At 42.2% G+C, this 14,378-nt stretch overlaps 1 protein-coding gene and 1 long non-coding RNA gene across 3 annotated transcripts in view; one reads left to right on the plus strand and one right to left on the minus strand.

Annotated features, from left to right (window-relative positions):
* The window catches only part of LOC149868066 (uncharacterized), a 95,968-nt gene that overhangs the window by 53,104 nt on the left and 28,486 nt on the right, over positions 1-14,378 (plus strand). The window lies entirely within an intron of this gene.
* NPR3 (natriuretic peptide receptor 3) overlaps positions 1-14,378 on the minus strand; it is a 61,385-nt gene that overhangs the window by 13,242 nt on the left and 33,765 nt on the right. For both annotated transcript variants that reach the window (XM_090037909.1, XM_090037908.1), the window contains exons 4-5: positions 5,413-5,548; positions 2,108-2,202 (exon numbers count right to left, since the gene is read on the minus strand). In XM_090037909.1, coding sequence (XP_089894035.1) covers positions 2,108-2,202; positions 5,413-5,548 — 231 coding nt within the window. The remainder of the gene's footprint in view (positions 1-2,107; positions 2,203-5,412; positions 5,549-14,378) is intronic.

A 14,378-nucleotide genomic window follows, 5' to 3' on the forward strand; every position in this document is an offset into this window, starting at 1 on the left:
GCTGATGCAGCTCAGCTCCACCCCTGGTGCTGCCTGCATGATGGGAGGGGGGAAAAGGGAAGGGAGGAAGCTTGGACTGGGGTTTGCCTAGCCTGCCCTGCACAAAGGGTGGATGGATTGGAGCTCCCCCACCTTGAAGCCCCCTCTTCAATTCACCCACCCTCTGTCCAGCGCTGACTAGGCAAACCCCAGCCTGAGCTCTCTCCCTTCCCTTCTCCCCCCTCCCATTGTGCAGATAGCACCAGAGTTGGCGGGGTAAGGAAAAACTAGAAAAGAGGGCTCCAAAATGGAGCTCAGTCCCCCACCTTCCTGACCCAACAGCAAATGTTAGTTGGGTTGGGAGGTTTGGTCTAACTCATGGCACTTTCTGTGAAGCATCATGAGTTAGACTGGGGAGCTGCGCATCTGTCGGCACCATATATTTCAGTCACTGAATACAAAAGTACCAGTGTAAATCCTGCAAATGGGTGACTCAACTGAAATCAGTCCCCAAAATGTGCATACACTTCATGCAGAAAACAAACTGAAGATAAAGGGCCAGATTCTGCCCTCATGCACCATGCACAACTGCCAAGGAAGTTTATCTTACTGGGAAGAATTACTATTAACTCTGCTGGGTTTCAATGACAGATCATTTCTTTCCCTATTCAGGTAGCTCATACATATTAGTTCAAAGTGAAATTCATTCCAGATGCCAAAGGTCACTTAGGTCCTACTTGAACCTAAGTGATTTGACCCCTGCAGTCTTTCCAGCCCAGAGTCTAGGGGCTAGACCCGATGAGCTCCTGAGGTCCCTTCCAGCCCTAAACTTCTGTGAATCTGTGAACCCTGTACTGAGGACTTAAGACTGAAATGATGCATAGTGCTTCTAGTGACTGTAAACCCAGGGGTGAAATCCACACCAAAAAAGGATCCAATGTTTTGTATCATTAGTGCAAGTGAATGCATTTACAGGAAATGTTTTTTATATATAGCAGTGTATAAAAGCTTGCTTTAAATATGAGCTGGCTAGCCTGTCAGACGCAGCTTAGAGCTCAAATAGTGCTGCCACTTGGAATAGGAACTTAGTGGGGTTGTGGCTACAGTTTGAGTTAGGACAACTCAACAGCTCCTGATAATCCAATCACTCTGCTGCTAATCATGTTCCTCTGTGCAGCTGCATTCTTTTGCACTGGGGCCACTAGTACTCCAGCTCGACTGATTCAGGTCAGCAATGCAGAGGAGAACTAGTTCTGTGCATGACTACATCCACAGACATTTTCATATGGAGCAGCTTCTAAAGGGGAGGTGGAGCTGCTGCTTCAGACACTGCAGGAGCCTGCAGTGGTACAAATGCAGCAAAACCCCTTCATCCCAGGCTAAATTTGAAGAGATTTAGCTCCCCTCTATCACCACAGATTTTCCACGACACAACAGGGACAGTGTGACAGCTGCTGCGTGGTCTGGAATGACAGCTTCCCTTCCCACTTTGAAATGGATCCACATGTGCTTTTCTCCTTGCTCTAAGGCTTGAAGGCCATTAGGCCTCGTCTTCATGACCGCAGAAGTTGTGATTTTAATCTCAATGTAAGTTATGCTCCTGAGCTATCCTGAGCTAAAAATATACAGAAGACAAGACACTTTAATTTTAATACAGAAGACAAGGCAGGGTCAGTATAACAATCTCACTGTGGTAGACTTTGAAGTAACACTAAGCTGTTTTATATTTACTTTTTAAACCTCAAAATAGCTCTCGCATGTTAGTTATCCAAGGATAAAATCCCCCTGTTTCTTAGCTGGGAATACAAAACCTTAGTCATTTCACACTGTAACTTCCTTAATAAACCTGTGAACCAGTTTAGACATAGGGCCTAATCCTATTAAGGCTTAATGCCACAAGTAATCCCCACGTGAAGACAGATTTGTAGAACTGGATCTGTGCTTTAAGATTTATTTTATGAGTGGGATTTGGGTTTGGGGTTTGTAGGATTAGGTTGTAGTGTCTTAATACTGATATTTAAATAAACAGATGTCTATTGAGTAAACAGGTGACATGGTGATACTCTAAACTGGCACTGTTCTAGGGTATCTCAGCACCAGACCTGTGAGAGTATATTTATTTCCTTACCTCCTGTGTGCCTGTTTCTGGGTCGGTCATTGCAATTACTGAGAAATCCCCATATCGGTCCCCGTTGGCATCAATGGACACCTGCCCTGCAATGCCTAGGGAATGGCATGTGAGGAATTAGAAAATTAACTAGTTAAAATACCGGACCTTTCCAAGGAAAACAAGAAAATGAGTGGACAAATTTTCACAGACTGATATGACAGGAAATCTCATCAGTCTCCCAGCATTTTTGTTGGCATTCCAAAAGAAATTGTAATTTCATCTCAATGTCTGCATTCCTAAATTCTTAACATTTCTCCTTTAAACAAAAAAAAAGCAAGGCTGTTTGGGGAATATGTGAAAAAAATCTAATCCAGAAACCTGGAGTGCTGAAATAAAAATAAAAATGCATTTCATGCAAATGAATTTACATAGGGATGAGTCCTGAGTCAGCAAGCAAGGGATAGAGAGAGTGAAGTGCTCAAGTAAAGCCGAGCTACTGGAGCAGAGCTCAAGGACAGAGTCTGTAGCCCCATGTGGTGGTAAGTCCAGAGTGCCAGTGTATCTGGCTCACTGCAGTCTTTACTTGACTGATATATGGGGTTATATTGATGTAGTTTGCTGGTGTTATCCATTTTAGACTAAATCCTACCCCTACTTAAAACTCATCTTCTTCACTGTAATTGCAGAATTTGTCTCTGTGGCTTTTATCTTAAAGGCCCCAATTCAGTAAAGCACTTAAGTATATTCCTTAAGTCCCATAGGCTTACCTGTAAGTGTAAGCCCTTAACTGAATCCAAGCCATATATCCTAAATGATCTGTAGACTAATATGCCTCTCTTTATCTTCACTCTGTGTTTACTAATATGTATGAACTTCAAAAGGTTAATCCTATTATAACTGTAGACACATGGACTGTTAACCAAAGGTTTACCATCCTGATTTTAGGTGTAGATCTTCAGTAGGCAAACACAAATCTGATTCATGTTACTGTAATGGAAGGCAGGATTACAGAGTAAGCATTACTAAAGGTGAAACCCCCTACAGAGAGACAGAACTTCCTTGCCTAGGTTTGCGAGGCCGTGAAATTAGGGAATTGTTATACCACATCTGACTGATGGCCCCTAGACCAACACAGGGGGCAAATACTAGAACATACAACCTGCTGGCATAGGCCACCAAAAACCATATTGTCTGAAGTCAGCACCCGAGATGGTCAAAACCTTCTGGGCTATTTTGACATTAAAATTTTTTCTATAGACCCAAAGGGAAATTAAAATGTTAAAAGTCATTTACAAAAATACTTCTGATTTAAGGAAACAATCTTGTTTTGTTCTATTTTTGTTAGGGTGAAACACTTCATATTGACTGCTGCATTTATATATTTATACTTTGAATTGGTTTAATAATTTTTCAGAGAAAATGTCTGTAAAACTGACGCGTTTCAAAATGTTTTGATTTAGTCAAATCAGAATTTTCAAATCGAAAACCGAGCAAACAGAATGGTTTTGATCAGTTCTAGTCATAATCGCTTTTCTGAGGCACAGGTATTTCCCAAGCTGCATAGGGGAGAGGGAGAGGAAACTAGAGAACACTTTCTTTAAATGGCATTCATGTCCAGTTGGATTTCTGATAGATCACCTACAGGGTGAGGAGCCATGGACGCATGCCAAGGGAAGACGGTGTCCATGCGGTTAGAAATCTAAACGGTAGCACTTAAATTTCTAATTACCTTTGCCTGCAACATTTCAGGCATAGAAGAAAGCCCTATTCCTTCAGTAAACTGCATGGAGGAACACCTGGCTCCAGGCTGGAGTCCCACTGGTTTCAGTACAAGAGTCCAAGGTACCAAGAAGGCCCTTTTCAGTATAAGACCCATAATTACAAATATTTGTCTCACAGTGGGATGAGGAGGTGGAGGGGGACATGTGTCCTTTTTGACTTTCCATGCTGTGCCCAGGCAGCTCAACATTTCTGAATTTTCAAAATGGCTGTGATGGAAGAGAGGTTATTCAGCAACAAGGAACTGGTTTTCACCAGCGAGGAAAAGGAACATTCTTTTCTCTTGGCTGTTTTTATGAGTAACGTAGCTTTGAGACACCATAGTGCATCCCTTTAGTCCCACTGCTCGGAGCACGTGTCTTTATAAGAAACTTGAAGGAGCATATATTTGGCATGTTCTTGGAGGACTACAGGGAAAATAAGATAGATGTTTTGTGCCTGAATATCAGTTTGTAGTGGCTGCTGTAAAGGTGCAGCCAACAGTTTCATTAGCAGAAGGGAATTCTCAGGGAGCGTGCTTAAGGGTCCCAGGGATGGGAAGGGATGGAGTACTTTACCTGATTTTCAGCTAATTCAGAGGTTCCTGCAGGACTCCTGCAGCCAGCATAATTTAGAGCAGTCCTCAGGGTCCTTTAAAGTTACACTGGGGATCATTTTGACATCTGTTTTGCACCGTGTCAGGGGAACAGAAAGGTGACTGGGAGTCATCATCTTCCACTCTCCACAGCTGTGCCCAGAGTACATAATCATCCCAGCTGGGAATCTGGTCAGTATGTTTTTGCTGCTACATTTTTGAGTCAATTGTTGATTTCTTATCTAAGGCAAATATTTTCTTTCTCTTAAGTACTTCCCCTGAAAACCTTATTAATGTTACACTAAAAGAGTAATGTATTGTAAGAAATGATGGATGGATCTGGTGATGCACTCAGTTTACTTATTAAGGCCTTTACTGTGCACGTATGACTTGACATCACCAGGGTCATGCGTGTGTGTATAATTATGCAGCTGCTTAAGGTGCTATAGAACCAGGACCCTGAATACAAAGGACAGAAAGCCACAATCCTATTTGCTGGCTGCAACTGAGATAACAAACAAATGTATAAACAGGGAGCCCTCCAAGACTCAGAACAGCAAGGAAAAAAGTGGCACCCAATATGCTTTTATCAAATCCAGTGTCTTAAGATAAAAAACCTAAATGGAAAAGATGAAGCAATCTCAAGAGCTAATAGATGCACATGAAGCAAGGCTGGCTGCTGTAATCATTTCAAAAACAAAGAAGGAGTCTGGGAACATTATTGGCATTTCTTTACAAGCCTAGTGTGGGTCATTAACTTATAAAGAGTTCCTCTGAACAAGTAATACCTGAAGGGATGTTATGAAAATATGTTGAAAATGCTAAACTATTTAAGCCATCTTAAAAATGTGTATGTTTTAATAAGAAACAAATATTCCAACCTTTTTACCTATATATGCCTTAGCTGTACACAGAGTCACAGTCTGAACTGTAATGACACTGACATCTGGAATACTAGATTGATTCCTACCTTCATATGTCCTGTTCCGTGTCTGCTGAATAATTTTTGCTCCATCCTTCTTACTATAGCCATACCTCAGGACTTCGCGTAATGCCAGAGCATAGAGAAGAATGGCATCATGGAATCCTTCCACAAACATATTAACCTAAAAACAATACAACAGCATTTGACAATAAGCCACATGAAAAAAAATACTTATTTTTACACTGGATTAGACTCTACAACCCTTATGCAAGTTAGGTAACATGTACAGCTATAGTTTATAGACCTATTAGATTAGTAAAACTGGAGCCCCAGCTTGAGTCCCAGAAACCCACATATGGTTAGCTGTCTGTTTTATACAGCACACCTCACAGATTGGAAAATATCCTCTCCTTTATCGTGCTTTTGGAGAGAGGAAGTTTTTCTGATTATGCTGATGGATTTGTTTGTTTAATGATTACTCCCTCTGTTTCTGCTGATTCTGGATCTTGCTCAACAGACCATCTCTCCACTAGCAAATGAACAACAGAGCGAACTGTTTACCCTGTACAGTAACATTCTCTGGAGCTGCCAGAAAAAAAGTTTCCCATTTTTTATGGCTATTTCAGAAATGGCATGAGCTAAATGAAATGTCACTTTCCAGTACAAATTCACAAAACAAACACCCCGTATTATAAAGCAGTGCTGCCCTTCCAAGGAGTGAAACTGTAATTTCACACTCTTGCAGCTAGATTTAAGGCTCTTAGCCTCTCTGTGCTTCCCCATTTGATAGCAAGAAGAGTTGAACAGTACAAAAATGATGTGGGCTAAGTTCAGAGGGTGATGGTAAACAAAAAGAAAAAAGAAAAAGTGTCTTGGTGCTGGATCTGGATATTTTCATTTTTCCTGGTTCAGCTACAAGCTGAAACTTGACCTGGAGGCCCCTGACAGATGTTCATTTAAATGCATCATGGGATCTGATCCCAACAATCGCACCTCCTGCCATATCACATGTGCATGGAAGGAGGCCAGATTCTGGGATTGGGGATCAGTTCCCAATTATGCCCAACTTCTCAGTGCAGGTGGAGCCCAAGAGTATAATTTTGGGCTCCCTCTGCATTAGCAAATTGAAAATTGGGTGTCCAAACGCCCAGAGCCGGGGTTGACAATCAGCCAATTGTCAGAATGAGCCAGGGACAGCACCAGGGTCTGGTATATGGAATAATTTTATGGCTTGTTTATTATTTTATTGTGCCTTGAATTGGTGCACATATAGCACTATTGTCAATTAGGCTGTAATCACCATGTTAATCATACCATAAATGTAACATGTAGAGGGGGTCTTGAGGTCAAAACCAAAACTCAGGACTTGGCCACCAGACCCTGCTCTAATAAATGTGCAAGTAGTTTATGTAATTTTTCACTGTAGTGGAGTGAGTGTCCTTATGATTAGGTTCTTGCATCATGCTCATCTCTCCGGTTCTCTTTGCTCCCCTCTCTTCTCATGGTCTTTTCTATGGCCCCACAAATATATAATTATCCATGTAAAGTAAAACAAGACTAAACACACCTCTGAATACCCTCTAGTTTGGTCCTTGCAGTAACCTTGTGGAAACTGGGAGATATAGGGTTAATATATTCAGACACAGGAGAAAACTAAAGAGTCTGGGTAAGAACTGTAGTCATTGGCCAGAAAAAGGGTGCATCTTTATCAGCTGTGTTTTGCGTAGGGCCTGATGTAGTAGGTGTGCTCCAAATGCCTACTGGATTGGGCCCTGCCAGTAAGAGAGGCAATGGGATAGCTAGTTTGTAAATGCCATCAAAGTTCATGGATCTAGCTTCTCAGTGCTACCACATTTAGGAAGGACTGGACATGCTCAGCATCAGGCATTCAGGCACCTGGGGAATTTTATTGATGAAAACTTAGGCAACCAAAGCAGACTTTGGCAGACTTTAGGTGCAATCTGCAATCCAAAAAACCCCTGTTCAGCAGCTGCTATTCTCAGAAGTGCCTGAACTTAGTGGGCACCTCTGTTCATCTGAAAGTTTCCACACTGCCTGTGTTTCTGCCTTCTGAATGTTTGTTCAACTGTCCTGGTCTGAGCAGTTTGATGCCTAGCTCCTATTGCAATCCAGCAACGAGGAGGACCCATGCCTGCATCTCTGGAGGATCCTAATTTCTGTAGGTGCATTCAGGATGTCCTCAATGCACACCAACACCACTGAATTTAACACAGTTAGTTTCTTTAAAAAACACAGCTACCAGGGGAAGAAGTGGTCCTTACGCTTTATATAATACCCAAGCTTAGAAAGGGCACAGTGATGGAGTAGGTAAGAGGTCTTTTTATGATTCTAGAAGCATGAATGCAAGCCCTGCTCTGGACTTGTGCTGAAGACTGCCCCTAGTCAACCAGTTATACATAGGCCATTGGGGTTGTGGGGGTGAGGGGTCAAAGGCAGCTGGATGTGAGGCTGGTTGCCTCATTCCCATGATGTGTGCCACTGGCTGCAGAAACTGGTGTGCCTTGCCTTAACCATGGTAGTCTTATGGGCTCCTGGGCTAAGGAAAATCTGGGTTCCAGGCCTCATCTTCTTCCATCAACAGTGCACTAATAGAATAATTGAAAGGAAGAGCAGGTAACACCCCTTCTCATGTGAGTGGGTCACTGTGCAGAAAGACATGCCAAGAGGGCCTGACTCTAAAGTCTAGAGCTCAGAGTGCTCACTGAGGAAAGGGGTGTCCTGGTTTCTGATCCCTGCTCTCAAGGCTATTTCTGCTTCTTATCCAATGGTTGTTTAATGGAAAATTCATGAACACTCTTGGGAGATAGCAAGTCCTTTCCTAGCTAAATATCCTAGTCACTAGACAGCAGAGTCAGGCTCTCCTCTCGCTTGATCTAACCCACGAGCCTTTCCAAGATGGTGTCCTAGCCTCAACAGGAGTGATGCAGGGTGGCCTCCCATTGCCCCAACCAACCTACCCTGTAATTTGGTGCTTAGGACACTTCCTTGGGATGTGAATGATGTGGATTTCATTCCTCTCCAATTGAAAGGGATTAAATTTACAAGAATTGGATTTATTATGCTTGACAGCATTGCTGTGTGTTTGTGTGCGTTTATGTGCGCATACGTGCTCACTCTGCAAACCCTTAAAAGAGGAGAGCAGAACATGTGCTCTCCTGATAAGGGAAGGAGAGAACATACTTTACTTCTGCACAAGAGACCCCCATGTTCATGACTGTGTCCAGAGTGCAGCCAGTATGGGTCTCCTTGTACCCTTACACCACTGTGTACCCATGACACAGTCAAACACAGTCTTAAATTGTGCCCTAGAATTTCGTTTCTTACATTAAAAAAAATGGGAAATAAGGGGAAAAAGGGGGGGGGATGGAATTAGGAACTTAAAGGAAAATGGCTTTGACTCCAGTGGGATTACTCATGTGAACACTTACTATTGCAATTAAGGGTTGCACGTTCTAATCTAAATTTGCAATCTCCCTGGATTCTCCCCATACATTTCATTTTATGGTGCCTGAAGCCTAGATTTTAAACCTCAAGGGTTAGGAGCTGTCTTTTATATTTGTGTTTTGTACATAGCAACTTAGCTGTGCCAGTACTTAGCAAATGGCTACCTAAAAATAACTAATTCCAGATGACACTGTAAATTACATTAGGAGTTTGAATTAAAGTCTGGACCCATTACATGGCAATAGGCATTTAAGCACTCTAAATTGTTCAGTGTTCTTCTTCTGTAAGCAAAAGCTCACATATCAAAACCACAACACATCCTGGCTTGGTGCAAAGTAATTCAGAATGAATTATCTTTTCAGCCAAAAGGAGGGTGGTCCCATTCACTCACAGTTTAGTTATACTAGAAAAGTGCTTGCCAATAGTACAACTGGCCAATGAATAAGCAAAGATTTGGGTTTGTAATGTGGTCTCTTCGTGATGTCTGGTGAAAAACACCCCTCTGCAACACATGCTACTGCTTAGAAACAATATTTATTTTACCATTAACTTCAGTGCATTTAAACAGTTAGACATCCAGAAACACAAAGAGCTGTTCAAACTCTCTCAGTTTTACCTGAACGTATAAATTCCAAAAGATAATATGTAGTAAAGTAAATAAACACTCCGTAGATAATAAAGAATTCCATAGTCAATTGTCTGCATTAAACTAATCAAGTTCCTTTTTATGTAATTGTGCACAGGATATTTTTTCACCCCTTGAACCAGTTGCATAGTTAATCCTGGTTCTTATGCTGCTAGAATTAAAGTTTCTCTGACATCTGCCTTGGGGCTGCAGAGGTTTTAAATCTCACCTGTGTTTCATTTAAGAAAATGTGTCAAACATTTGGAAAAAGAAAGCAGCCATTGCCATAGGAGAAGGAAATATTTCATGTTTATGAACTTCAGAAGAATTCAGTACAAAGTCTACAAGGAAGCTAAAGAGTAAAGCTACCAGGAAACAAAGTTATCCTTACCTTAGGAAGGAAGCAAGTGAGAAAAAATGGACTCTATAACAGCCGTTCTAGGGGAGACTGTAAAGAGCTGCCTGAGAGAAAGTGTACTATAGGCCAATTCTTGCTGCTGATGATATTAGAGGGCTTTAATTTTTCATGGGTCAGAAAAGGACAGTGCTGGGTAACTACTTTATGCACCACGCTTGGGCTCTGGGATGATCAAACGTCAGCTTTCATGGAAGTGACACTCATTTTGTCATGAGAAAGAATGAGCTGTTTGGGTTGCTCTGCATCCCTGCTGGCTGATTTATAGTTTGATGTTGGCATCAGCTTTCAGGAAAGCAATTTGTCTCTTCTTTTGTCCATGGCAGAGGCATTCCAATGTAACACGTTAATTTGCCAACTGTCATCAGCTGTCAAAATCCGTTTAGTCAGCTAATTGATCAATGTGTGAGTAACATCCAAAATCAGTTTAAAAACCTTTGCTGTAAAAGCTGAGTGAAGAAATGGTTTCACTGTGCAGAATTCAATGCCCATGGACATGGCTTGGGGCTTTATACAGCTAGTCATTCAGCTCTCCAGGTCAGGCTTTGAATCTGTCTTATGGCGCAATATGAAGAGCAGTTGTGTGGGTCTTAGTCTTCTCCCCTTTTTAAGCCCCGCTTTACCTGGAGTGGATTTAGCCCTGCTTCAGCTGATAGGTGTAGACAGGGGCCCACATCAAAACCATAATTCCAGACTTCCTTCTCCCAGTGCAAATTTAGACGTTTGGCTTGTCACCTCAGCTTGGAAATGGAGCACTGTCTCTGTTGTGGGTCTGCAACAATGGCTTTCTTCTCTGTTTAAAACAGTGTTCAGGGTAAGAACTTTCCACTTGAAGAGGATTGAACATTCTTGTCTTGTAAGAACTTGTTTCTTGAAAGATACAGAGGTTATACCTTATGAAAGGTTAGTCTCCACCTAGGATCAAAGGTTAAATCCAAAGCTGTGTTCTAATTATGTTAATTTATTTTACTTTGCTATTCAATTCATCTTTGGGGAGAAATCCTTACTTATGGCAACATTTTTTTTTTTTGCTGAGTCCATTCTCCCATCTCAAAGGGCTGATTCAAATACATTTGAGCTTTGGAGAAGCTTGAATCTCAGCTTCATGACACCAGCCCAGTTCTAGCATGTAGTGGTAGTTCTAGCGGAGCTGTGCAGGGAAATTTTTCAAACATTTAAAAACTGGACCAAAATATCTCATGCAGCACACAGAGCCAGTCCATGGGTCTAATGCAGCATGCAGGGCTTGTCTGTGGTTCCAGTCCAGCCTGCGAACTGGCCCTCAGCTCTTTATCCAGCCCACAGGGCCAGATGAGTTTGATACTCCTGGTGGAGAGCCACAAAAGTGTGCAAACTGCAATATCTACGTAGCTGAAAGCAACAATCAAACGCATGTTATTCCATTCGTTTTCCCTTTCTACTCTATTAAATCATCTGCTACTACCAAAAAGGACCCTCCAAGGAAATTAGGTGCAACAGCTATATTAATGCCAAATTATGTGTTCTGATTTTACATACACAAACATCAGGCAATTCAAAGTTACAGTTCTGCAAGCTGTAGTGCAATCACACTGTATACACTTGCTAAGGTGTTAACAGCTTATACAGCAATGCAAAATACTACCTATGTGGAAGACAGCCAAGTAATAGCTACATGGGACCCAAACATTTCAATATCCTACTTAGTGCAAAAACACTGCTAAACAGCCTAAGTCACACTGTTGTTTCTCACAGCAATATAGCTTTTTAATGCTTGGTGAGGGTCTGGCTATCAGTCTCAACAGATCTATGTGAAATAAATAACATTTTCAAACTTGAATACCTAAATGTAGACTCCAATTCCACAGTAGGATAACCAGTGCCCTGATTCACAACTGCTGGGAAGCTACTGCTCTCTGTGACTTCAGTGAGAGATGTGGGTGGCCTGAAAAGAATCAGGGTATTTTACACAATTAACATGGATGTAAGAGCTTGATCTAAAGCTCACTGAAGTCAATAGAAATGTTTCCATTGACTTCAGTGGCTCTTGAATTGAACCCAGGTACCTAACTTCTGGCACTCAAGTTTGTATCCAATGTTTCCACAGGAAAAGTTACCTGATTTCAGCATTGTGAATATTGCAAAGCATTGTGAGTATTGCAAATAAAACTGAGTGTAGTTTAGTGAGTCTCTGCTGACGTACAGTTTTGTATCAAACCACAATACATTATTATGAACCACAGCATATGCTACTGTGTATATAGAATATAGTGCAAAAGAGCAAAGAGGCAAGCTATGTCTGTTTATTCACAGAAAGCAAGCTTTGGGAGTAATTTTTGTCACACAGAGGAACATACATTTTTACGTAAGATTTTCACTTTCAGAGAGGGCTTCAGGCCTTCCCAGTTGCCCTTCAGTATAACTCTATTCATGGACAGCACTACTAGTATTACACTCCTTTTTCTGTGGCTCCAAATCACCTTCTCTTCTGTGATCAGATTGTGGTAACTTCTAAGTTTCTCTCTGCTGTTGAGTATGATGTGTACGAGGTGTCATGGTCACTTCACCCACAACCATGATGTCTGGTTGGTTGTGTGGCATGGTATGACCCATGCTGCTTGTTTATAAATGTTGGCTTTGTCATTTTCCAGCACTCCTGTTGGCTGTGCTTATATAGAGGGCTGATCCCATAGATCAGGTTTTTTTTAGCCAATGGCTTATGTATTACTTTGACCACAGAATTGTGCCAGACCAGCATATTCCTGACTAGCATGGACCTGGATCCTGCTCAGAAAAATGGCAGATTGTTACATTTGTGAGGCTGCATAGTCTGTACACATCAGGCATGTCTTCTTTCAGGATATTGTTTCTGTAAGTGATGGTTGCAGCTCTCTGGTCCTTTCATTATGGAGTCCTCCATATTTCAATCATGTGTTGACAGATTTGGTCTATGGGAAGCACACAAACAAACCCACCAACCATGTCATTTCTCTATCTCTTTCTGAGCTGACCTTGTCATTTCCACTTGTGGTGCTTCTCTTCCCATGCCCTTAGATGTGAAATCCAAAGGAGCCCAAACAACATCATGGGGTACGAGTGAGTTTTTACTTAAGTTAATTCCTCACTTTACCACCGAACTATTGCTCAAACTTCAACAGTCCTCTTCCCTTCCTCTTACAATATGCAGCCTCTTACTGGTCCTTGCAATACCTTGTTAAAAGGCATCATCACTTTCATGTCTATGGATATTAACTCAGATGTTTATGGCTGTATTTTTTGTTTCTGCAATGTAATTCAGTCTTCAAAGGGGCATCCCAATCTACTGGCATCCTTCTTGATTGCCATTCTTTGTATTTTGTTATATTTGCTTCCTAGAAATTGCTTTATTCCCAAATATTTGTAAAACTGCTCTATGCCCAGTAATTTAAGATGGTTTTATCCACAAGCTCCAAGTTAGCTAGCCTAACCACACCTCAGCATTGGACAGGTAGTACAGCAAGTTTGTCCAACTGGCAGCTCACCCTCCTCTCCCCGCTGCCAGAGAGGCAGGTGAGTCAGCGGGATGTGTGTATGACACGGGAGTTTAATCAGCCCTAAATAGAAGCAGTGTTTTTTAAAACTCACCACTTCAATTTAGGGCCCCCGTTTTGTCTACACACACCCTTATAGATCTGAAATCCTTTAGATGACTTAACAGCTGACAATTTTAGCTTCTTCAGTGTGATCCTTTCCACGAATTTCAGCGCTGTCCAGAACCTCTTGATATTATTACACCAGCATCTGCACTTCAGAGATTTCTACAAGTAGCTCTGAACATACCTTCCTATCATGGTCGCAAAGCTTCCTATCGTGTGTGGATGACCTCTACCTGACTCAAGAAGTCTACAGGCCAATGAGAGGTAAAGTGCTGCTCAACTTGGTACTGGCTACTGGGGATGACCTAATTGGCAACCTAGTGATCGATGGGAAAATGGGTGACAGCGACCACGAGCTGATCACCTTAACCATCCGCCATAAAGCTGGCAAGTCAGTCAACAACACGGAAGTCCTCGGCTTCAGGAAAAGCCGACTTTGACAAGCTCAGGAGGCTTGTCAGTCAGGCCCTAAGGGACCACGACCCCAGGGGGAGGGGAGTTCAAGAAGAGTGGTTGCTCCTCAAGGGAGCAATCCTCAATGCACAAGCTAATTCTATTCCATCTCAGAGGAAAGGCAGCAAGAGGACACAGCAGCCCCCCTGGCTCTCCAGGGACCTAGCAGACCTCCTGAGGCTAAAAAGAAAGGCCCACAAAGGATGGAGGATGGGATTCACCTCCAAGGAGGATTATTCTGCACTGGTCCAGTCCTGCAGGGAGCGAACCAGGAAAGCCAAGGCTGCAACTGAACTCCAGCTAACTTAGAGCATCAAGAACAATAAAAAATCCTTTTTCAGATATGTGGGGAGCTGGAGGAAAAGCAAGGGCAACATTGGACCCCTGATGAACCAGATGGGGCAACTGACAACTGACACCCAGGAAAAAAACAACCTAT

The sequence above is a fragment of the Crocodylus siamensis genome, chromosome 3, assembly GCF_052110815.1.
Source record: "Crocodylus siamensis isolate JL-2025a chromosome 3, ASM5211081v1, whole genome shotgun sequence".
Lineage (NCBI taxonomy): Eukaryota > Metazoa > Chordata > Crocodylia > Crocodylidae > Crocodylus > Crocodylus siamensis.